This window comes from Diachasmimorpha longicaudata, chromosome 3, assembly GCF_034640455.1.
Source record: "Diachasmimorpha longicaudata isolate KC_UGA_2023 chromosome 3, iyDiaLong2, whole genome shotgun sequence".
In the NCBI taxonomy this organism is placed as follows: Eukaryota; Metazoa; Arthropoda; class Insecta; order Hymenoptera; family Braconidae; genus Diachasmimorpha; species Diachasmimorpha longicaudata.
In genome coordinates, this window is record NC_087227.1 from 3,795,242 (window position 1) to 3,820,172 (window position 24,931).

Below are 24,931 nucleotides of genomic sequence, written 5' to 3' on the forward strand. Positions count from 1 at the left end.
TATTATAATTGAATGGATTTAGATTGGAGGTTAGGGTTCATGTGGTTGCACCAAACATTCATTCATTAATAGTCGACGAATGTTTATTTGGTCAACCTTGTTTGACTTAACTTTCATTATCTCAGTAAACCATTCGTTAACCATTAAACAAATAAATTGCTGTATCCGTGTATAACAGCGCAGCCAAAATCTCACCGTGGGACTAGTTTTATCCGATATCTCAATAACTAATCGAACAACATCAATCATCAGTGTGTCACCTGGTCGCGATATTCACACTCTACTAATTTCAATATAATTTAAACTATCAAAACAATCACGTATGATATCAAAATGACTTTCTTAATGCTAGGCCAGATGCTTAGATACCACATGAAACAGTTAGCATAGTTGAGGCGATAAGCTTATAGTTCAATCAAATTAGATATGACAAACAAATGGATTTAGGTCACAGATACTGTCAATTTGAAAATTTCACCCTGGAAAACGATTTCTTCGATATCCCGATACCTCATCAAAGGACATCGATCACCACTGTCTTACCTAACGATATTACGCTCTAATAATCAAAAAATGATTGAAACTATCGAAACAATCACATATGATATGAAAATGACTTCATTAGTGCTAGGCCAGATGCTTCGATACCACATGAAACAGTTAACATAGTTAAAGCGATAAGCCGTACAGAGCGTGAACGAGCTTTGTTCCATGTTTCCGTCGATTAGTCATACCGGATTAATTTGGTGTCCGGTTAAATGCGGCCGGGTCCAGTAGCCTCTGGCCAAACTCAAAATAGATTTTCTCCCCCCCCCTCCCTCCCCCGTCCACTGCCCAATCCAATATCTTCTTCACTCCTCTTCATCTCTGCACTGAATACCGATTTCACTCATTCACTGAAAGGAAATGGATGAGGAATGTTGTGATATGGGAATTGGATTAGATACTCTCCAATTCACCCCTTGAATAATAATAAACGTAACAATAAAATTGTACACATGTGTTTCGTTCTCCTCTGGAGTGCATTTTTTTCTCTCTCCCATTTTGCATGAAGGGGAAAAAATAGTGAGGGAACTTATCCCGTGGGAGGTTGACGCGACATAGATACGGGGTTTACCACCCCACGCAGCCCCACGAGGTGCCGAATCGATACGGAAGTCTCTCCGCTCCGACCCGTCTATTCTCATCTCACCCGTGGGGTATCCTGAGGGACATGATTTCGTGACTGGAAAGGCATAGATCTGAATTTAAAGAGGGATTTCTTATTCTGTGGCCGGGGATTTCACAGGAAATCGCTTGTTTTTGGCTTGATGACGGTGATGAGTTAACCTGAGACTATTTATTATCGGATATCGCGGGAATTTATATTAAAGTCGTTGCGACCTGAATTCAGGACTGGTGGAAATTGACGTTGTGTGGGGAATTTGGGTCGCTGCAGTAGACTTGTTTTTAAATAGTGAAATCTATGAAAATTTCCACCGCGACTTGAAATTTTATAACGAAATAAAAATAGGTTTGGGAAAAACGAACTGCAATGGAACTTATTACACGACAAAATAATTCACCGACGCATATGACCACTGGTCAATAGGAAGTTCGCAATTTGAGAAAAAAGTGAGTTACAAATCTAGCAAGCTCTGTGTTTTCCAGAAAAAATGAAATTAATGTATACAAAAAGAAAATTTAGGTCATCGCTACAGATAACAAAAAAGTACAAATGTAGATTGCAAACTGAGTTTAGGTGTAAATCCAGGTCTGTACCTCAATTTGGGCCTGCGCATATATTTTAGGCCTTGTATTGAATTTGTATCTAGTTAGTTTGAACGCTTATGCTAATTGAGGTCATGCGTTACATGTGGGTGCGATTACGAATTCAGGAGCACTTTTAAAGTTTGGCGGCGAATAGGAATTCTAATTGCGTGTTAAATTCAGATTGCAGGGAAATTCATATCACCAGTGACAATTAGAGGATAATCAAAATTTAAGTGTCTACGTTCAGGTCGTGTTATGTATGTATGGCAAAACTTAAAGTTAGATTTGAATATGAATTTTGCTCTAGTCTTATATTAACCCACGGAGGAATTAACAATTCGACCAAGCCTGGATCAAGCCTGGTTCTCTAGACTGGCGTCATGGGTTGGGCCGAGCGTGGGGGATATGCTGGGAGTGAATCATTGGACCAAGCTTGGCAAGTTCAGCTTCGTGCAAAAGTGAGGCCCAACACAGACCCACCAATATAAAGTAGGCCTGATTCAAGCTGATGTAAGTCAAAGCTGGGCGTTAACCAAGCCTTGGAATTAAGTAGACTGGAAAGCAAAATTAACACATATTTATTTTAATTTCCATTTCAAAAATTGTTATAAAAACCTGCTATTAAATACTTGAACATAATGTATAAAAAACTTTCTATTGCATACATTACGTCATGCAGATGATGTCTACTTAATTAATCAACTTGAAATTAATCAACCATTAGCATATGATAATTGTTGACTTTTTTACTGGAAATAAAACATCCTGGACTCCAACTAAATTTCCATAATTTTATGACTCCGTTAGTATGGTATCGGCTGAAGCCAGACCCATGCTAGGAAATGCCAAACTTGGCAGTTTAGAGTCAACCGAGCTTGTGACCCGACTGTCAATATTTGCCAATTCCTACCGGGAAAGGTGCCACTTCTGCTGCGATCATCACTCAAATTTAGGTTCTGATCTAAATTGCCCGCACGCAACGGTAAATATGCCGCGATCATATGTACACATGCTACCAAAAAATATGTGACATACACGTTACATACATATATGTATGTAATACAGCATTTTCAGAAATGTTATGACTGAAAACCAGAATATATCTGTCTGATTTATATTTCGTCACAAATACTTCGCATATCACATTGTTTGCTGTTTTATATGTCGTATGATTCAGATATATGCAAAATATATTTCCACATGTATTTTTCTTCCACGCGGATGAGGAGACGAAAAGTGAGGCCATGTCTTAGATGTATGTCATGACTCGACTTAGATGCGAATATAAATTCAGGTCATATCATAAATTCAGGTGCAACGTACACTCACATAACCATTAAAAATTTGATCACGAATTGAACGTAAGTTTAAATTACGGAGCCACAACCGAGTCTAAATCATAATATCACCGAAATTTCAATGTTTGTTATATCCGCAATAATCATTGTTCCATCAGCCTCTGCATCATTCCAATTATTCGGTTGGTACTAAGCAGGGCCATCACTATGGAATGAAAATTTCTAAAAATGAAATATTTTCATCAGTATTTCATTCACATTTTCATCGTGCTGTTTCTCATCTCTCATATAACGCTATAATTTCTCGTAAATTTCTAACCATTTCCTCGCTGACCGCATTTTTATAATTAAACACAAACATAACCTGTTTTCGTAGTAATTATTTTACCCGATGAATTCATGAGAAGTGCACTGAGAATACACGTTGAATCTATAGACCATGTTTTGCCATCAGCAATTAATGCATCGAATCTGTTAAAAGGGTTGATTAATCCACGAAAATTAACCAGAGCATCACCTATCTTTATAATTAACATAACTGATGTGTAAATTGAAAATTCTCGATCTCCTCAAACGATGGTTTGACATCGCATCATGGATTATTGGTGGATTAAAGTGTCAGGGTATGCAGTATCCCATTAATTCTGCGATGAGATTTTCGTATTGATTTACCTCCAGTCAATAATGTTTTTTTACATAATTACAAAAAAAAGTCACTGGTGTCTCAATCAAATGAATTGATTTTTGGGTCGAAAATATTTCGCATAAATAATACTTTCGGAGGATAGTGTAAATAACCTAATTCTACAGTTTCAGCACTTTGAACAAATTTAACAAAAATGGGTGCGTAGATTCCCTACACGCAGAAGAAGGGGGTACGGTTCCGATTACTTTGGCACCATGATTTGAGGGTGGGAAAAATACTAAAAAAAATTCTATGTGAAATCTTTCATTCATGTTTTGATTTTTAATTGTAAAAATTATGAATTTTTTAAAATTTCATTCTACAATCGTGGGACTTTGGTGATTAATGGTGTGGGGGAGGGGGTTAATTTAGTTGTGTAAATGGAGGAAAAATAAAAAAATGTGCCAGAGTTTCCAAAGAAATTTTTATTTTTATTTTGATTCAAGTTTGGAAAAAATTCGTTTTTCTATGATCTAATTTTGTACAATTTTTGTCTATTGGCAACGGCTAACTATTTGTTTTGCTATTTTTTTCCTAAATTATTTATCATATTCGCAATTTTTTTTATTATATAAATTTTTTCCAAACAAATTTGTTGTTTTTCATAGATGGCGGGGGCTGTTTTAGTGAGAGTCTCTCGTTTTTTTTTATTATGATTAAAAATTAAACATAGTTCCATGTATTTTTTATAATTATTTTTAGAGAAGCCCCGAAAAATTCGTAACGCAGTTGAGGTGATAACCACAAGAATCAATATGACTCAGTTCAATATTCTCGATCTTAAAATCGTACCACAAATATTTTTACCTGTTCAACAACTTCATCAACATTAGACTGAGAGAGAATCTGGAACGCTTGAGTTGCATCAAACGAGACTTCTTATCTGCTACCACGATTCGTTAACTATTAATGATCTGAGGTAATAATTACGAAGTTACGTTTGATGCAACTGAACCATTCTATCAGTTTACTAACGCAGCAAAATCCTGAGGCCTCGGGCTAATCGAAAAACCCCTATGGAATCTTCACTTAGCTCAAACGAACCAAAAAGCAAAAACCATTACGTGTAGGCTCTTCCATTGATTTAAATTAAAAGCCCTATCCACAAACATCAAACGCAAGTTGTATGAAGCTTTCATAAGACTAATTTATCCCTGTGGCCTCAATTTGGTTCTACGTAGCTGACACATTGCGTCTCCAACTTATAAATCACCCACGTAAAAATAATTTTTTATGTCATATTAATAAACAATATCAAAATACCCCAATAGAACACTTTCGTGACGTTTCAAATATTGAAGACATCAGTCAGTCATATTTTATGAGACAATGAACTCCACGTCAACTGCAAACGCAAACTCTGCGCTAACACAAATTACGAGAAAAAATTAACAAAATATTTATCCAATAGTACCAAAACAATTTTTTCCTGAATTAATTGAAATTGGTTTACTTCGATTTATTGTTAGCCATTTCGACAGATTTTGAATACTACAAATATCATCAAGATGAAACATAATTAACTTTTTTCCAACAAATATTTCTTTGTCACTATCCACAAAAATACTCTTTTGATTCACTAATTTTTATTACTCAGTGTGCAGTCACACCCGAAAAATTATGTCACTCAAGTGAAAACAAAATTTGAATGCTGCAGAGTGCGAGTTGAATCGGTGACGGTGAAATCATCTCGAATGAAGAATATAATGAGATTTGTATCAAGTAGATTGAGACTTGGGTCAAACTGAAAAAAATGCTTGAACTACCGCTCACAATCGTGAAATATTATACATAACTTTAGATCCTTTGTCATTGATGCCATCGATAAATTCCTTAAAGATTGCGAACTTAAAATCAAGAAATTAATACAGTCCAGATATTACACTAAGAGAAAAAAATAATTTTACCAATGTTATTTGCTTTGAACAAACAAATAGCCGAAATTGCCATTCGAAAATACGCTTTAAATTTGTGTGAGAAGAATATTTAATGAGTAAACTTAATGTTTTCAATAAATAAGTCGATATAAATAAGTTTTAAGTGCTTGATAAAAAAAAAACTGCCTCACCCTGGACGTAAATTAAGTCGCTATGTCAATTTGCACTTTCTGGAGTTAGATTACATTCGAACCCTTGACTTCGGTGTGAAACAAGTCGAATCCGTACGTTATCAAATCCGATGCATAGCATGTCGAGGTCGCCGAGTTGAATCATAAACTTTGTTGAGTAACACGACATACAAATACGACACTAGGAAATATTTGAGACGTGTCAATCGAAATTTGGGAATAACAATTACTTGTCACTCCTGCCACCATTTTTTTCAAAATCTTTATTTCATTTTCAAATTCAACGAAGATTATTAACAGTCATATAACAATATATGTATACACAATCACTCAAGTGGTCTCATAACAGCTTCAGCCCGAGGGATTATTTTACATGTGTTTTCCTTAATATTTATGATGAATGGGAGAGATGTAGGGGAAGATTTTGGTTTAATAGTAGATTATGTAATGAGGCGGTAAAAATATCATATGACAAACCACATGAGTCACATGAATGACATGATAAAAGTATCCTTTTACAAATCACATGAGTCAAATGATACTTTTATTTCTGGGTGATATAAAAAACATGATAAAAATAATTTTTGATACACGGAAAAAACTATATTTTATACTTGATTTAAAGACATACCCCATACTGAAATAAGTATGATGATATACTTTGGAGAAGTATAATAACACATTTGCTTCAAGTATATGTTATACGTCATTCAAATACATTCAATTTTCGGCCATAATTACCAGAAAAATATAATTTTCTCGCTAATCTATTATCCACTGCAAACAATTAAATAATTCAGAAACCTCCATCTTCATTGGCTTCCTAATAGTTTAGAAACAACCACAAGATGGCTGTAGCACTGTTTGACTTCCCATTGAGATGAAAAGAGAAATTGCAAACCCTCATCACTTGCTACGCCCCTGACATTGTTTTGAACGCCTTCGTTCCACAATAACATCTTTACTCTTTAGTCTGTTTGATAGAGCAGTGAATTTGGTGAAATATTCATCATAGTCAGTAATCGAATAATCAGTAATTGACATAACAGAATTATTTCGGAGAAAATAAATAGGGGATAAATCAATTTCTTATCCATTTTACCATTGAAAACGGAATATACTAGAATCATACAAAATATACTTAAAATAAAATAACACAGAACCAAAATATACTTATTTCAAGTTTTTGTTTCTTTCCGGATATTTTCATGAAACCTTACCATCTCTGGATTTAATTGATTGAATTTAATTATCGTGCTTTATTTTTTAGTTGAAATTTCCATGATATTCACCTGTCCTCGTCAACATCTCCATTTTTGTTCAATCCTTAAAGTTCCGAAAATCATATTAATCCCCCCACCCAAGCCAATTGTTCGATTTTTCTCGAAAATTTTATTTCTTTCACATTTATTATGATCCCTTCAAGTACGGTGATATGCGTCTACAGCAGGTCGGTCATAAAGGTTACGGAGGTTATATACATATATATATATCAGTAAAAATATAGGAAAATCCGCTCTTCGTGCGCTCTCTCTCTCTCCCCACCCCCGCGCCCCTTGACCTTTTTTCAAAGCGTACGAAATGCCCGTTTTCATTTCGTTTCCTCCTATATATTTTTCCGTGGACGATTCTTTATATGTAACGCCACCATACACAGTACATCGTTGCAGATATATCGTTGCACGTATGAAGTTTCAAACCCCCCCTTCCCGCCCCTCTACATATACCCGTTTGGTACTCCCTTGTGGCTCGCCGTTACGACGAGACGCGTTAATATCGCTGGGGGTATCGAGAGATACGTCGCAGGACACGCGTGGAAGGAATCCCGAGCACGTAATACCACTGGGGGTGACACGGGGTGGGGGATGTACATGTGAATGTGAATATTCCAAAGAGGGGGAGGTATATGGACTTCGTGAGAACTCGTGATTCACTGGAGATTAAAATTTTCGGGTTTTTTTTTCTTTTTCGAGGATTGACAATTCGGACGAAATGGCACACGATGGTATCGATAACGACTCTAGTTGATCCCCAGGTAGGAATTAATAATTGGACCCAGCCTGTTTCTAGACTGGCGTCATAGCTCGGACCTAGCGTGCAATATGCTGGGAGTGAGGCCCAATATAGGTCCACCAGGATACGGCAGGCCTGAGGCAGGCCCAGCTCATCTAAACCAAAGCTTGGCATCAATCAGACCTCGAAACGCAATAGATTGGCACATGTTTATTTTTGTTACAAAAATCTGCCATCAAACACTTAAACATAATGTTTTTAAAAACTTTTTATTGCGTACATTAAGTCATGGAGGTGATTTCGATTTAATTGATCAAACATTAGCAGAAGACAATTGTTGATTTTTTAAATGAAAATAAAAAATCATCGACTCCATTCAATTTTTCATAATTTTATAACTTCATTGGTATGACCATTGGCTGAAGCCAGAGCCACTCTACATATATCTCCAAAGTTCTAAGCCTGGCAACAAGCTTGAACCAGGCAATGAACTAGACTTACTACTGGACTTCGGGGGGTGACCTATCAAAATAACGTTGGCCCTAGATTGTCTCTCATCATCGGTTGAAACCAGACCCATCTTAAGAAATGCCAGGCTTGGCTGTTGAGAGTTATCCAAGCTTGGTTCTGTTGTCAATGCTTGGTGATTCCTACTGAGGTAGGCAGGAAAATTTTGGCTGATAAACTTGGATAAATTCAACAGGAAATTTTTCACCGGCAAGAGTCAATATAACCACCTATCCGTGCTCTGACTCGTCCAGTCGCAAAAAAAACGGAGAATTTTATTCTGGTGGGAAAATTAAATTACCGAATTGCCCGATAAATCGAGAAATCAACAATAAATTATGGAATAGTGAAATGAACTCATCCAGTAACCTGAAAAATCGTTAACGCTGAAATTAGAGAATCTACTTCTTTTTTGAAAATAGAGAAATTTATTATTCTTAACGGTACGATTGCAGAACATATATACATCATATAAGTATAGAAGTGAGATGACAACATTTGATCATAGGAGCAATATTAGCCCAAGGGTAAGCCCAGAATCGATTACAAGCTAGGTAAACAATCTTTGGTGAAGCTTAATTTGACAATGTCGCCAAGAGTCTGGCCAGGATCGATTCGAGGCTCGTTGGACAAGCCTGGGTGCGGATCGATTTGCCAATGTCGCCAAAATTGGTTTCATGGTAACCACCCTCGACATTTTCAGACTGGGCCTGGCTATGGACCAATGGTCATTCATAGTTATTTATACCTGGAAAGGGCCCGACCACGACCTCCTCAATTAGCCAGACAAATTGTCTCTGGAAAACACCATATGATCTTACCTCATCCCTTCTCACAAAACCATCGAGAACCTCTTCGATGACTCCATGATGAATCGAGCTTATCGAATTTTCCACCCCCGTTGAACACCATCTCGAGTGACCTCTAGTTGAGGGAACCTGAGAAAGGTGAAAAACTCACCTGCATGGAAAACATTCGTAAAGCCACATCACCTGATACGCGTTAAACCTGTCAGGTTCATCGGCCTCTTTTCCTCCCTTCGAAAAAGAACATAATAACCCCCAAGCACAAGTGCCGGCTGTCATAGTCACCCTCGGCGATATATATCGTAAGACCTATTCCACCACTATATCAAACGTGTTATTCTCATATCACTGTCTATCTTTTCAAGAAATCCCCTCCCGCGCGGATTAAAACGAGACGCATAAAAATAGCCCTGAACGAATCATCCCAGGGGTTAAACACCTAACGACCGGAGGGAATGGAATGGAGGTTCAAAATTGCATGCACATTTTCTCCGTCATTTCGTCCGAGAATTTTTTATTTATCCCTGGAATTTATGAAGTGCCTCGACCCTCGGTTACATCAGGAAAAATATCATTGAAAAATTCGCTTCATGGGGTCGTATAAATCAAGCCGATATGAGGAGTAATGGGGAAAAAAATATAAAAATGGTGAATTTTTTTTTGAGTCATGGGGATGAATCGTTCATTGTGTAATTATAAAAACTACCCTTGAAGATTATGGCGTTAGTCATGTGGATGATGATGCCAGTAATTTTTAGTGAAAACGTCAATTAACTATTTATTTCAATCGGTAATGGATTTGGGAACAGCAGACGTCAATGTCATGATAGAACTTAAAAGATTATCCTTTGATACGCGATTATAATCGTAATCCCTGATGGACAAAGCCCTTCTGTTATGAAAACTGTAGTTTATGTGCTTAATCGGGTCGGACAATTTATTTGGCGCGTTGATATTTATCCAAAATCTCCTGAAAAAAAACTTTTATCGGAAAATATTTTTGGTTGCGAATATTTACAGTTAAAAATATATTTAGGATATATCTTTTGTAATAAGATATTTTGTACAATGACATTTCCTATAATTTTTCTTGTGATTATATTTTGTTATTTCGATCATTAACTGCGTGAGTAGTCATTGAAGGATCAGAATGGTGATTTCAGCGGATTATTCATTGAGTTTCATTTTATCTTCGTAAGTACAAGCAGAGCAAAGCATCATTCGTGTTAGAGCTATCGGATAGGCCAAATGTCCTTCCAATTATCAAAAGGGCTGCCTATAATTTTGAATTGTTAACGTTTTGCGTAATTTCCATCTGTTTTATTTCCGGTGACAATCTAATCCTGCGAAAAAGAATTATAAGTTATTTTTCAAAGAAGTTATTTGCATGGAGACATAAATAATGGACAACATTTTGGGAAAAGATATGTCGTTTGCTGCATATTTTTGCCGAAAAAATATTTTGGTGTGAAAATATTTTTTTGAGAATATCTTTTATCGTGAAGTTGCTCAATAGGACTCGACGTCAATTACTTCTGAATTAAAAATTAAGCCGCGGGAGGTTCTATTGAAGTATTGGCAATTACTATTTGTGCTTGATAAACTTGAAATTAAATAATTTTACCAAATCAATGTTGATATTTGCATGAATTCCAGGTTAAACACCAGCCGGTGAATTTCATAATCGATTTCTATCGATAAGACCTTCCTGCAGTGGTTGATTTTTCGTCTACCGGAGAGTAGCTCTTTGACATTATAACAGTTGACAAAATTTGGTCGCACTACCCGAGTGGAAATTATGTCAGGCGCGCCTGAGGTCTGATCAGAACCTGATCTGGTGGTGGCGAGGTTCAACTGATCAGGCGAGACTTGATCAAGAACTGATCAGTTTTTGATTTGTTGCATCTGATCAGACTTACTCTGATCAGGTTCTGATATGATGAGCTTGATCTGAACCTGAGGTCCGTCCTCCTGCAATAATTCGGATCAGATTTTGGTCAGGTCAGCCTGAGTGGAAATCGCCTCAGGCCGCTCTGATGTTGGATCAGTATTTGATCCGGTATTCGTCAGGTTTGTCTGATCAGGCCATGCCTGATGAGGAACTGATCAAGTTTTGATCAAGTGATCCTGTTCCGAACTACCTAAGATGAATTATGATCAGGTTTTGATCTGATCATCTTCATCTGAGTCTGATCTAGTGATATCGATGGGAAACTCATCAAATTTTGATCCAGTTCATCAGAACATAAATAGTCCAGGTAGAACCGAATCAGGTTCTCATCCAATCAGTCTAAGCTTAGTCTGATCGGATGATTCTGATTAAGTTTGGATCCAATCCCCCAGATCTCGAAAACTACAGACTACATTAAATACATGAGAAGCTAAAAATTAGACCATTCTGAATCAGGTATATAATGTACTTTATTCAAGTGTTTTTTTTGTGTAAATATGTGTAGACGTATTAAATTTACAAATAAATTATTTTCAAGAGGAAAATAGTTCTCTAACTTCGATTTGCTCATTATTATTATATTACTATTTAAATCTTTGTCATCAACGGAATTGAATCGTGACCGAAAAAATCTTGTAAAATATACGCGCACATCCGGAAATAATTACAAAGTTAACGCATACCTCGATAGAGATCGTATAGGCAAAATAGAATTGACTTGATCATAAGATCCGGTTAGCCTAGTAGATCGGGCATAGGACTGATAATCGGAACATCGCAGGTTCGAGCCCCAGCATCGGTAAAATCACAGGTGGTTTTTCACTGTTAATAATGGAAGATATTCCTTAAGATAGATGAACAGTAGTGAAAAAATTGAATTATTTTTTGTTTTCAGCTAATAATGATTGTTTATTAGCATCATCAGATTGAGATAATGTTGACTTGATCAAATCCTGTCCAGGTCGGCTTGATCAGGTCCGGACCAAGTCAAGGCGTTACATGCCTGATCAAGTTCTGATCCAGTCGTCGGATCAGTACCTGATTATACATGAGGGCGACCTGATCAGGACTTGATCCGGACCTGAGTTCAATTTCCACTCGGGCTAGTCCTCGGCTCGATCACCAGAGTGCGTCTTCCCTTTCGACGGATCCTGACACTCGATTTGCGATCAACTGGGCCGCCGGTCGCAATAAACCATTTTCAGATGACAATTGATTAATAAATTAATTTAATGTGCACGATTACTTTTAATCAATTGCTATCTATTTTCGATGCCTCGAACAATACTGCTTTCACGGCGAATTTTCAGGGATTCAATTCCGTTTTAATCGTCCACATTTCAACCCAATGAATAACCTATATCGATAATCGTCGGGATTAATTATAATTAATTCCCCTCCGCTTCATAATCCACTGTTAGTCCATTTTTTTTTCATGCAAACAATGCAATAAATGAGTGTGTTTTGCCAGTCGCGCGATCAATTCTCATCTCACAATCATGATTAATCAATGACCCTCGAACAGCCAACATTTATCACTATTCAGGCTGTTGCCATAAAAACAATTTTAACGGAAAAATTTCCATCGATGAAAACGAAGAAATCGCTTCCTTATTCTCCGCTGAACTCAAATTTCACGATCATTCCAATTTAACTCTCCCTCGAGCCCTCAGAACAAAACAATCAAAAACCCACTTCCTATTTCGCCCAATCTCAATCGCCCCAGATTTTCCTTCCCCCAGCAGTCTCCATGACATAGGATACCAATAAATCCCCCGAAAAACATACCGTTCACTAGAACAAGACTCAACCTCCACCAAGAGAAACAAGAGAAACGTTCAAATCCGTGCGGAAATGTGTCACGTCGCTAGAAAGGAGGGGGTGAGAGTGAGTATTCAACTCCCCTATGTGGCAAAATCGTTGACCACATTGACGAATAGTCTAGCCTCTCCTACCGCCTATATTCCTGACAGGTTAGACCATCCGGGTCCCATAGACCTATCGATTTCCCATAGTTCCCGATAATAACGTATTTCATGGATGTGTGGTGACCCCGTACCATCCCCCTACCCCCTACCTCACCGCTACCACCACCATCACCACCACCACCACCACCACCACCACTACCACCACCAGCAGCATCCACTGTTCACCAGTTAAATCTGGAATATATATGTGAGCACTTTGACATGATGTATCTACATTTAATACGAGAATTCACGTGCACTTTGCACTCTTTCCCCACTCCTAGATCGAGTTGTAGAGAGCGAAAAGTGTAGAGGGCACCATTCGGATCCATGTATCTAACTATTTTCACCAACTCCTCTCTCCCCCCTATCAAATGCAATTTTCCAATTCCGTGTACAATTTTCCCACCCCTCCCCCTCGGCCCTCTCATGCTGAAAAAAAAGAGTGTGTGTGACGGTGAAAAAAAGTGTTTCAAGTTTCAACGGTGCAGAGTGACACAGACACTCCAACTGGATTTTCATGTTTTATTGTATGAATGGTTTTATTTTACCTGTTGTGACATATATTTTTATTCAGCGAGGTAACCGATGAATTTGATGGAAATGGAATTGGTGGGAAAGTGTGGGGGACAGGTGGTTGAAACAATGTTTTGGTTGTTTTAGGGGAAAATTATGGGTTTGAGAGGAGACGTGGATTTATTGAGGGGAAAAAAATTGTGATGGAAATGATGCAATAAAACGTAATATTGAGATAGAATGATTTTTTGAGAAATTTCTACTTCATATTTCAGGGTCTTTGATGAACAAGCTTTGTTTGTATACTTTGAAACACAAATTTTTAGGAATTACGTTGAAAATAAACGATGTCCTGGAAGCTGGACAGAACCGATCAATAATGCAGGCACGACTGAAATCTCTTCAATTTTTTCATTCATTACTTCCAACTATAATTCGTGAACAACGTTTTGTTTACTTAAAATGATTATTCAATAGTTAATACAATTTGCAAATATCAACGATTAACCGTGATTCTCAAAGAATTAAGTATTAATCTCAATTTTCTCGTTGTCACATCATTTTCTGTGAATAAATAAGGATTTCTCGCATAATCTGGAACAATAGTTCTATTGTATGGGATAAAAAATAAACTATCCATCCTCAGAGTATATAAAGTTTATGAACTCTTTATAACCCTCTTCAAACGCTAGATAGATTTCAGTTCGACCCATCTTCACTTCATCTCTTTCACTCCGAGTTCATCAGGCGATTCACAAACAATGTATTGTTTACAGAAATCCATTATATCTATCCGATCAATGGAATAAGAAGACTTCTCTGATAATGAATTACCTACAATCAATTAATTAATCGATCATCAAACTTTCTTCCACTCCATGGTTTTCTTCCAATGAAAAATCCCAACAATATGCTCATTGTTTTTCATTTTAAACAACGTTAGCGCCCAAATGACCCAAAATCCATTAATACTATCCCCTAAAATATTTGACTGGCGGAGGCACTACGAATAATGTGGGATCAGCAATCGATTTTGTCATAATTAATATGATTGAAAACAACTATAATACACCATTTTCGAAGAATCGATCAACTATATTTCAGTTCAATACGACACAGCTCTACCGGATTACACAAAATTTTGTGATACTTTTCAAAGCAACAATGGCATTGTAGAAAATCAAAAGGACCTGTAATCTCACAAACTCTCCAGAGTTAATGATTAATGAACTCCAGAGATTCCAAGAAAATTTCCAGTTCCATAACATCCACTTTGCTTCATAAACTTCCCCAGGGTAATACTTAAACAAGATATTCTTTGTATCTCTGTTTATGACCAAAGAAACTCCGTTTTCCTTCACCTTGAACTGTCCCTTCACTCTATTCACTGATAAATAATTAATAACTCTCCTGATTCCTTTATTCCTTGGAAAAACTTTTCAATGTCTTCATCCTTTGCTCATGATTTATGTAAGATGGCGGAAGCAAGTGACGACATGCAGCGATAAAAAGAAAAGGGGAGAAAAGGAAAAAGAACTGAGACTGTGGAATTGAGCTTTGACGAATTTACTAGAAAGTGAGTGGAGGTTTGAGAAGTTCGATTAATTTCAACTTGCCATAGTTGTTCAAAAGGAGTTGAGGAATGGGAAAAGCTGAGGGAGACTGAGAACAGTCGAGAAAAAGGAGAGAAGTTACTGGCCAATAAAGTTGATGGAAAAGTTTTTTCAAAAACTTTTTTTTCGCACTTTGTTGGAGGCAACTCAAGAGATCTCGAGCCTGGCAGTGATATTAATTAGCTAGACCATTTAAATGGAGTTGTACTTTTGGATTAATGATTTCAGTGAGCCTTTGGATTAATGATTTTAGTGGTCTCATCATTTTTTTCCCTCCCTCATTAGTCAAAATATCGAGGTTTTCGGCCTAAACAATAAAACTATTATTTGCCGATTGTTCCAGGAAGTAAACAATGAATAAACTTCATGATCACTCTGCGCAATATGAAATTTTTCGAGTTTTCTGATGGTCTGGCAATGGCAGGTTTATTTTCTTCAACTGTTTCAAAGTTATCGCCCATTTCATCTACAAGAAATTTATTGTTTCACATGAGAATGTTGTCTCACACAATAAATTCTTTGTTTTCCAAGACACACCTTGTTGAAGGTAACTGGAGGCATCTGGACCGAGACAGGAATATTAATTACTTAAGCTATTTAAGCTGAAGTATACCTTTGAATTTATGAATTTTGTAAGCCAACATGTTGGATTTTCTTCAGATTCTCTAAAGTTGAGACGATGTTGACAGCCGTTTCCTCGAACAATTTCCACTTCCGTTCATGATTGATAGGGTTTTTCCACCGTTTTTATTCAGGATCTCGCTGTTATCTTAAACATCGGTAGCTTTGTTTATCCATTTTTCGATAAAGTCAGATGAAAGCGTCGATTCAGGACTTCCTCCACTGATACAACGATTTAATTATTCGAAACGGACCTTGTTAACTATTAACGAATGATAACGTTGAATATGAACAGACGAGTATTCGTTAATAGTTAACAAATTGCTCACTTGAATGGCGAATGTGCAGGTCAAACTAGATTTATCAAATATACATTCGTTAACTATTAACCAATGAACATTTGTTGGGATCAAATGGATGTGTAACTAAAATCCATTCGTTTGTAATAACTACTTCGTTCTAACAGTATATGGGATCGTAAAGTTCTTCAGCATTTAGAGCGTTTAGAAATAATACATTCATAGCAGAAGATATCGCGGATGTTATTTAATAGGCTAAACATATTGTTTCGCGCAACATGAAAAATTTAATATTTTTTTAAATACAAAAATGGAAAAAAAATTAATTCTTGCGTGATTCCGTGCGGATTGTGATTACGACCAATGTCCCGCGGACCCCTGAACAAAAGGAAAAAAGTAAAGAGAATTATAAGGAGGGATCCCAGCACACACGCACACCCGTAACCACCACCTGCCCCAGGAATTCATCCCGTGGATCACGCGATGGGTTTCTGTGGAAACATCAAAATCCCATCCCCACGTTGTTTGTCACCCAAGCCGAAAGGGAACATGTACATAAGTTTTATTTATTTTTTCTCTCTGAATTTTTTTCCTTTCGCCTAGGATCCCAGCAGGAATTGCCAAGCAACAGGGCTAAGCTTAGTTGTCTCGAAACTGCCAAGCCTGGCATTTCCTGGTATGGGTTCGGTTCAACCGATAATGATACCAATATAGGGCCAACGTTATTTCGATAGGTCAACCCAAAGCCCAGTAGTGAGTCTAGTTCATTGCCTGGTTCAAGTTTGTTACCAGACTTGGAGCTTTCTAGAGTGACCCTGGGTTCAGCCAATGGCCATATCAACGGAATCATAAAATTATGGAAATTTGGTTGGCGTCGACGACTTTTGTTTTCATTTTAAAAATAAAATCAGAGTTGATGTATGTTAATGGTTGATTAATTTCTACTTGATTAATTGAATACCCATCATCTACACGACTTAATGTATGCAATATAAAGCTTTTTATACATTACGTGTAATTGTTTGATAGTAGATTTTTATAACAATGTTATGAATGCGTCGAGAAAAAAATTATTTCTATCAAATATCCATTTACTCCAGAGAAGTATTTATTTATTGAGAATTGTATTTCTCTGGGAATTAATCTATTAATAATTATTTCGTTTTTCCAAATTTCTAACTTTCTTGAGGGAAGAACTTTGATGAATTATTCAATGTTCATAATTATTGTAGGAGTTGACGAAAAATTCCAATTCACTTGATTCTGGTCTAGAACAATATAATTGACGCAATTTAAACCTAATCAGAATAGTCAGGGAATTGCTCGAATCTACACGTACTTATTTATACATAGATTTAACGTACGACATTTTTTGGTCGGTTTATATCTCATAGGATTCACATAGATATAAAATACATTTTGACATGTATTTTTCTACTGCCCGAGATCTGCCTATTCATTTCCTTTTTCTGAAATTGACTTCCTTTTCTTCCTCAATAGCAGTGATTTGCTTATGCCCGAGGGCGAATTGGTTCGATGCATTCCAGAATCTTCAGGGGCTAAACTTTAATTAATCCAACTTGGCCCCCAAGAATTTCACCGCTTGACGAGGCGCATTCAGCCCTCTCCTTCACTCGCACAATTCGTGCGTGGTAAAGGCTTAGATTGCTTTCCCAAACTTCCAATTGCTTTAGAATATTTGCCCAAGTTTGATAACTTTTGAGTTATTGCATACAACAACACTCGATCATCATCGTCAATCAAGCCCATTAATATATATTTACTTTTTTGTTACAGTGTAACGAGAGGATACAGCGACAGACTACTTGCAGAATAAATATGAAGGTAAATGAAAATTTCTCTAACAAGGAATATTATAACCGAAAATGTTAATACTGACCAAGCGAATGGTTCCGCGATTTTTTTCTCACGTATAATGAAGAATAATTCCAGTCCGATTATCATGACACAATTACTTCTGATTTCAAGTGACTTCAGAGTGATTTCAAATCAATTTCAAATGATTTCCTGCACTACGTGACTCCAAGTGATTTCATAGGATTTTTACCTGATTTCAAATGATTTGCCAACTGATTTCAATTTTTCGATTTTTCTAATCAGATCAATGGTCTAAAGACAACTGAGTAGAATGAAATTGAATGGTGTATGAAATTTCGCGTAAACTTGAATAAACTCATTTTTCAAGGAATCAATAAATAATTTATCAATTCATAAAATTTGGCTCATCTGTGGGTCTAAATTTCTGCTATGAAATTCAAAAGAAAATCAGTCTCTGATAATCTTTCATTAAAAGGTCGAAGTTAATTTTTGCTTTGGAATGAAAACAGGGGTATCGATTAAAACCAAGTTTAATTCGAAATACCTTGAAATCAGTGAAATCACAAGGGATCATGCGAGTTCACTGATTTCAAGGGAATTCAAATCATGCGATTTCACTGATTCCGAGGGAAGGTATTTCAAATTATGCAATTTCACTGATTTCAGTCGATTTCAAGTAATTTCAAAAATGATTTTAAGTAATTGCAATTAACTGTGACACAGTGATTTTACCTGGGAATAACCCCTCGGAGTTTTCAGCAAGTCAAGGGGCTCGACGGAACGCAATATTGACTTTTGCAGCGACAATTTTCCTAACTACATGAAAAGAGTATAAAATTATTTTCAACAGTAAACCCAGAGTAATTGCCAAGGATATGCAAGCATAGTTGACAGTTTGGTATACGCCCCACTATTACATTTAATTATATTTCATCTTCAAAAGCGTCAACAACGAATAAATAATATTTCGCGTTATGTGAAAAACATGACCGCACAAATAGCATAACTTAAATTTGACATAGAATTGTTATTTCTCAAACATTCATTGTTAATAACTCAGTGACTTAACTTTTTTAAGCTTCGAAACGGTTCGTAACAGTATGAAGTTGCTTTTTGCTCAATGAATAAATTTATCATCGCGAGCAAATTCATTTTATTGCGAACAATGAGTAGTTTGATAAATTATTTACTGGTTGCAAAATACTGCGGATTAAAAATAAATGCGATTCTTAATGATTATTCAGTTCTCCTCGAAATATGAATTTTCGGATTTTTATAGTATTTTATGACAGTTCAACCTCGACACTAAATGTTTTTTTTCATGTCGACCTCAGAAATCTCTATTCCAAGTCTATTGGCTATCAGCTTTGAAATCAAATTTTTTCCCTTATTTTTTTTCATGAGTTTAAAGTGATTTCGCCCGTACAATGGATTATTTACACTGTCCTTAGCAGGACACTAGCTATTTTACATTTTTCGTAGATTCGCAGATTACACTTTTTCAAATATTTACAAATAAATTTGGTATATTCTTTATCAATTGCATCTGCAAATATTTTAGCTGTAAAAGGTCATGTATAATTTTTCTCAATTTACACAAAATCAAGGTTTCCGTTGTAGTCAAAGATTAAAATCTGAAATTTGATCGCCAGACGTAACAAAATCGAGGAATTTTGACCCTTCTTACAAGATGACCCACCGTTTGGGAAACAAATTCTATTATTTGTTTATAACAACGAACTGTTCAAACAAATATCAATAGTTTCCAAAGTTTAAATTAGACGATACCGACTATGTTTCAATTTTTTGGAATTTTATTGATGCAACTAGTTGGAAAATTTGGCTGAAAATATTCAAAAGCAGTAAAATACCGACCTGAGGGTAGCGTTACTGTAGATTACATTTGCAATGTTCGTATTCTTCATTTTATATGCAGAACTAAATAATTTGCAAATTATTAGGTCTCTAATTTTATTTTGAGCTTAAAATTTTTTAGGGATTTGTTAATACTTTTGACAATTATCGGTTTACAAATATACACAATGCGTTCCAAAATTGAAATATTGAAATCATTGTGACATTTTGGAAAACTCAGAGTAAAATTACGATCAAAAACAATCTCTCACATTTAACTACAAAGGGACACTAAAAAAAACTTTCGTCTAAATTTTCATTGTTCAATTCTGACAATTTTTATCGTGCTACTATTTTACTTAAATTTCAGAAAATCGTGCCATTGAAAATTCAGCATTTCGTGCGAAAATTAAACAGAAGACTTAAATCTGTAAATTTCCGTTCAATTCTCTATGAAAATAGATGAAAAAACAATCAAATTCTGATGAAAATATTCTTAAATTTGGAGAATAGTGGTAAGGAATGTGATTTAGCCAAAAAATATGGTGAAATTTTTGATTTCATTGAAATTTTAATGTACTTTGACCCCGAATATTCATATTTGATCATCAGTAATTGAAATAAATTAAAAAAATCACATCTTTCCTGCCACTTACAATTTCAATAAATTTCCACTAATATTTGAACTTTTATAATTTTTTTGACCCCTAAATCGCATTCAGTGACCCGAAATAAGGTGTCTGATCAATAATTGCCATTGCCACTAAGCAACCGCCATCGACCAAGTTATCATTTAATGATTAATTAATTAGTTGCATTCAGTTCGCTTATTAATTAGTAACACTTAATTGAATTAAATATTATTTTACGTTCCTGTCAATTCATAGCTGTTGATGAAATTTCATTGTTTTTCCACTGTTGACATATTCGCACAGTAATTGCGAATTGGCAATTTCCTCACTTCCAAAATAGGGCCATTATTAAGTCCAATTTCTCAATTTCAAATTGTCCGGAAACTTTGAAAAATCACACCCATTCCTGAAACTCCTCTTAATCATCGAATTGCTATGTAAAGTACAGTAGTTTGATAATGAATAATAGTGTTCTCCGAGTTTTATCATAAGGGTGAATCGGATTGATGCTGATACTCCCCCTTTCACGGAATAAATGAGGGGTTAGTTGCTAAAGTCCTTCCGTTATCGTCTTATTTACCGGAAGCTGAAACTCAAGGAAAGGAAGGGAATACATATACAACCCCTCACTCACTTCTCAATCTCAGAGGGGTAACGTTTCCGGATTTTCTTATCACTCGGGTGAGATATCGCAAACCCGATACTTTTCACAATTTAGGGCTCCAGTGGTTTTTTACACAGTCGACTGAACTGTGATTAATTTCACCCCAAAATGATGGATCATTCCATTCCCTGTAGATCACGATATTCCAAAAAGTCCCTCATTGTAAATCGATCAACAGTGACTCATTATAAAGCTGAAAAATATTTCTTATCCAGCAACTTATTTCCTAATCGATTTTCCCCTATAAATACTCTTTCTCTCCCGTAGGCGACTACTCACAGGGAAAAAAACAATCTTATAATTTGCCGTGGGAAAGAATTTGGGTAATTCATCTTTGGAAAAATTCACAATAAAAATCATTGGAAATTTTCTGCCCTCTCATTGTCGATAATATCAATTATTCCGCTTCACTTAATCATCATTTAATCACGTTCAGGAAGGAAAATCCTCACGTGAGCTCTGAATACTCCCAAGGGTAACCGGAGTTAGCACGCGAGTGAAGGTGCGGTGAAATCGTGATAATAACACCGCGACGTTATCGTTTTATACGATTGATCGAGTGTACAGCCAGCACCCCTCACCCCCTTTTTTTCCTTTTTCAACTTTTACATTGCGTTATCGCCTTATGTCGACACGCCCTGTAGGTTTTGCGTCGGTCATCACGCACATGACCTGTGATAGAATCCTCATTCTATCGGTCGATTATAATGAGCCGTCTTTTTTTGTCATTTTGCTGAGATATTTGGCAATATTGGATGTCGCGAGAGGTCAGTAGTTTTTGCATCTGGGAATGGATGGATATAGTTTCTCAGGGAGAAATAGTTTAAAGTATCCGAGAAGAAACGTAAAAATTACGTATCAAGTAAAATTCAATAAAAATTATGAATCTGAGCTGAAATCTTACATTTTCGTCCCGTAAAATTGAAATAGAGTTTTGTCAAAATTACTCATCAATTTAGGCCTTTGCTGCACCATATTTTTTTTTATTCCAAGAAAATTAATAAGGAATGAGTACAAACAGAATAAATAGAAATATATTTTTGTAAATTGGCAGTTATTGACAATATGCGAAAACAAAAATACTGAACACCTCATCTTAATTATATATTTTGACGTGGTGAGTCATAGGTTGTTGCTCATCTCTCGTAAACTAATATCACCCTCACCACAATTAAATAAACTGTAAAAAATTTAAAAGAAAAAAGGAAACAAGTCAAACACAAGAAACATCACAGACAGTTTCTTGCAAAACAGGAGAATTCCAAATTAGAACTGAAAATGGGGGCGTTTGATGAAGCAAGTAATAGGGTCGAGCCTCGAATTATCAAGTGATTATTCCTGTTTAAAAGAGCTTTAATTGGATTTATAATTTTGCATTCGATCCGCTATTACAACTTCAATTTTTATTTTTTTGGACATTCCCTGCTACACCATACAATCCGATTTCCACGGCCCCAGCGATCAGTTTTTCCCCTTTACCTAATAGAAGGCCCGACAATACACGATGACTCACGAATCCGACCCTTTGAGAAAACTTACGTATCGAGGAACGTAAAAAGCTCCTGCCAGTTCCATAAAAAGTATTCAGTGCCCAGGAATTTTGACATTCAGTGGTGCAATAATTATAGAACTCCCATTTAAATTGTTCTCGTTCAAGGAACATTACGAATCCATTTCGTACTTTTTTCGTGGTACATCAGAAAATTTCCGTATGATTACAGAATTATTATCTTCTGTTACTACAAAAATTACCCAGAAATGGCACAAACTTGCGGATTACGTGCCTAGTTACGTAATTTTCATTGATTATTTTTCCCACCCAAATTTCAGCCAATAGAATTGCACCATTTGTTGATATTTTGTATAGCCTACCTCGAATATCAGCGATTATTTTTCTCATCCAAATCTTGGCCAATAGGATTGCACCATTCGACGTTATTTTGTATAGTCAACACGGTATTTCAGCGGATATTCTTGAAAATTACACTGGAAATTTTGCATGTTGATATATATAAAAAAAAACAAATGTTGAAGTAACCCTCAATTGTATCTGACAGATTAAATGGCAATTCGTTGAAAATTATGTCTCATGGTGCAATTCTATCGGCCAACATTTGGATGCAAAAAATAATCCCCCGAATACCACTCGAACTTCGAAATTATCTGATATTTCCCTCAAGGTTCCCTGCAAACAAATAAGCTCGTCAAGTTTTCCAGAAAAATCACTCGCGCTTCGCGCTCGTGATTTTTAAACTGGAAAACTTGACACGTTCATTTGTTTGCAACGAACCTATCGGGAAATATCCGATAATTTCGGAGCTCTTGTGGTATTACATGCGATAATTTTTTGAATATTTTGGTAAACAAACGACACTTAACCAAATAAACCCCTTTTCATGTCATGGCACAATTCTCTTGGCCGAAATTTGGATAGGAAAAATAATCCCCTGAATACCACTCGAGCTTCAAAATTATAGAATATTTCCCTCTAGGTTCCCTGCATACAAATGAAGTCGTCAAGTTTTTCAGGAAAAATCACTCGTGCTTCGCACTCGTGATTTTTTAGCCTGAAAAACTTGACTCCTTCATTTGTTTGCAACGAATCTATCGGGAAATATTCGATAATTTTGAACCACTTGTGGTATTATATGTGACTATTTTTCTGCGTGTGGAAAATGCGGATTATTTTGGTTCAAAACTTAACGCAACAAAAAAAGAAAAAAACCATTCCGCTAAAAAATTAACTTCGAAGATATTCGAACGATCAGTCGCTAATCGTTCACGGAAAAATTGTTTTGGTGAAAATTATTGTTCCGGTTGATAAACGTGCATTTCCAGAATTTCTCCTACGTATAAACATCAAATTTTGTTATGCGTTTGAAAATTCAGTATCGAAGGGATAAAATGAGATAAGTCACTTTTGCCTGTTCACCAGGTTTTAATGATTAACTCGGAATCTAGGGAAGATAGTAAACTTTTTATCGTCACCTTTTTTGTGGAGTGAATTGAGTACTACAACAAAGGTAATTACAAAAGTTCTATTATCTCTCTTAGATTCGAAGATATTATTCAAAAACTCGACTCAGAGATGAGTTAACTTATGTCGTTTTACCTCGCGTTTTACTTTGCTACAGAATTATGGTGCAGGTGAGACTAAATAATATCTCATTTACGTCAAATGAAACCTTTCTAGTACAGTAATTTTTATCTAGATTGCAGTAAAAAACCCAGTTATAGTTATAAAATTCTACCCTACCGGTGCTGTGATAATTTTTACTATTCTCAAAGAGTAAAATTTAGTAACCAAAACCTAGAATTTTTCTCGAGATCTAGATAAAAATGACTCTAGTGGAAGAGTAAAACTTGGCGTAAGTAAGACATTACTGATTTTTACTAGCAGAATATTCCCAGAACGAAAAATAAAATTCATTGTTATAGATGGACAATTTCAGTTTCAATTTTATATGGAAAATAATCAGTTTTATGAAAAATTTATCTATATACAAAAGGAGAGTATTAGATATTTTTTCTCAATATCTCTATATAAAGTCAAAAAGGGTATTGACACTCTATTTTTCAGCAAAATTTCACCTGTCTATCAGACGACACGGTGAAAAATATAAATTTGCTACCAAAAAATGTCACATTTATAAAAAAATACCGTATTACCTACGGGAAATGATTAAAATTCGCTAAACTTCTCTACGTCGTTATTTACTTTTCTCTCATTCCTTCCTCTGGGCTTTCTTTCTCGTTTCTTTATAAATAAAGGTGGAAGGAAGTGGAGGTTGGGGGTGGTTTGGAGTTTCTCTGGAGAAATAGATAATGATACGACCCCTGGGCAAG

General features: G+C 35.9%; 1 protein-coding gene across 2 annotated transcripts in view; it reads left to right on the plus strand.

Annotated features, from left to right (window-relative positions):
* The window catches only part of LOC135160686 (slit homolog 2 protein-like), a 238,667-nt gene that overhangs the window by 164,470 nt on the left and 49,266 nt on the right, over positions 1–24,931 (plus strand). For both annotated transcript variants that reach the window (XM_064117505.1, XM_064117506.1), the window contains exon 5: positions 17,894–17,941. In XM_064117505.1, coding sequence (XP_063973575.1) covers positions 17,894–17,941 — 48 coding nt within the window. The remainder of the gene's footprint in view (positions 1–17,893; positions 17,942–24,931) is intronic.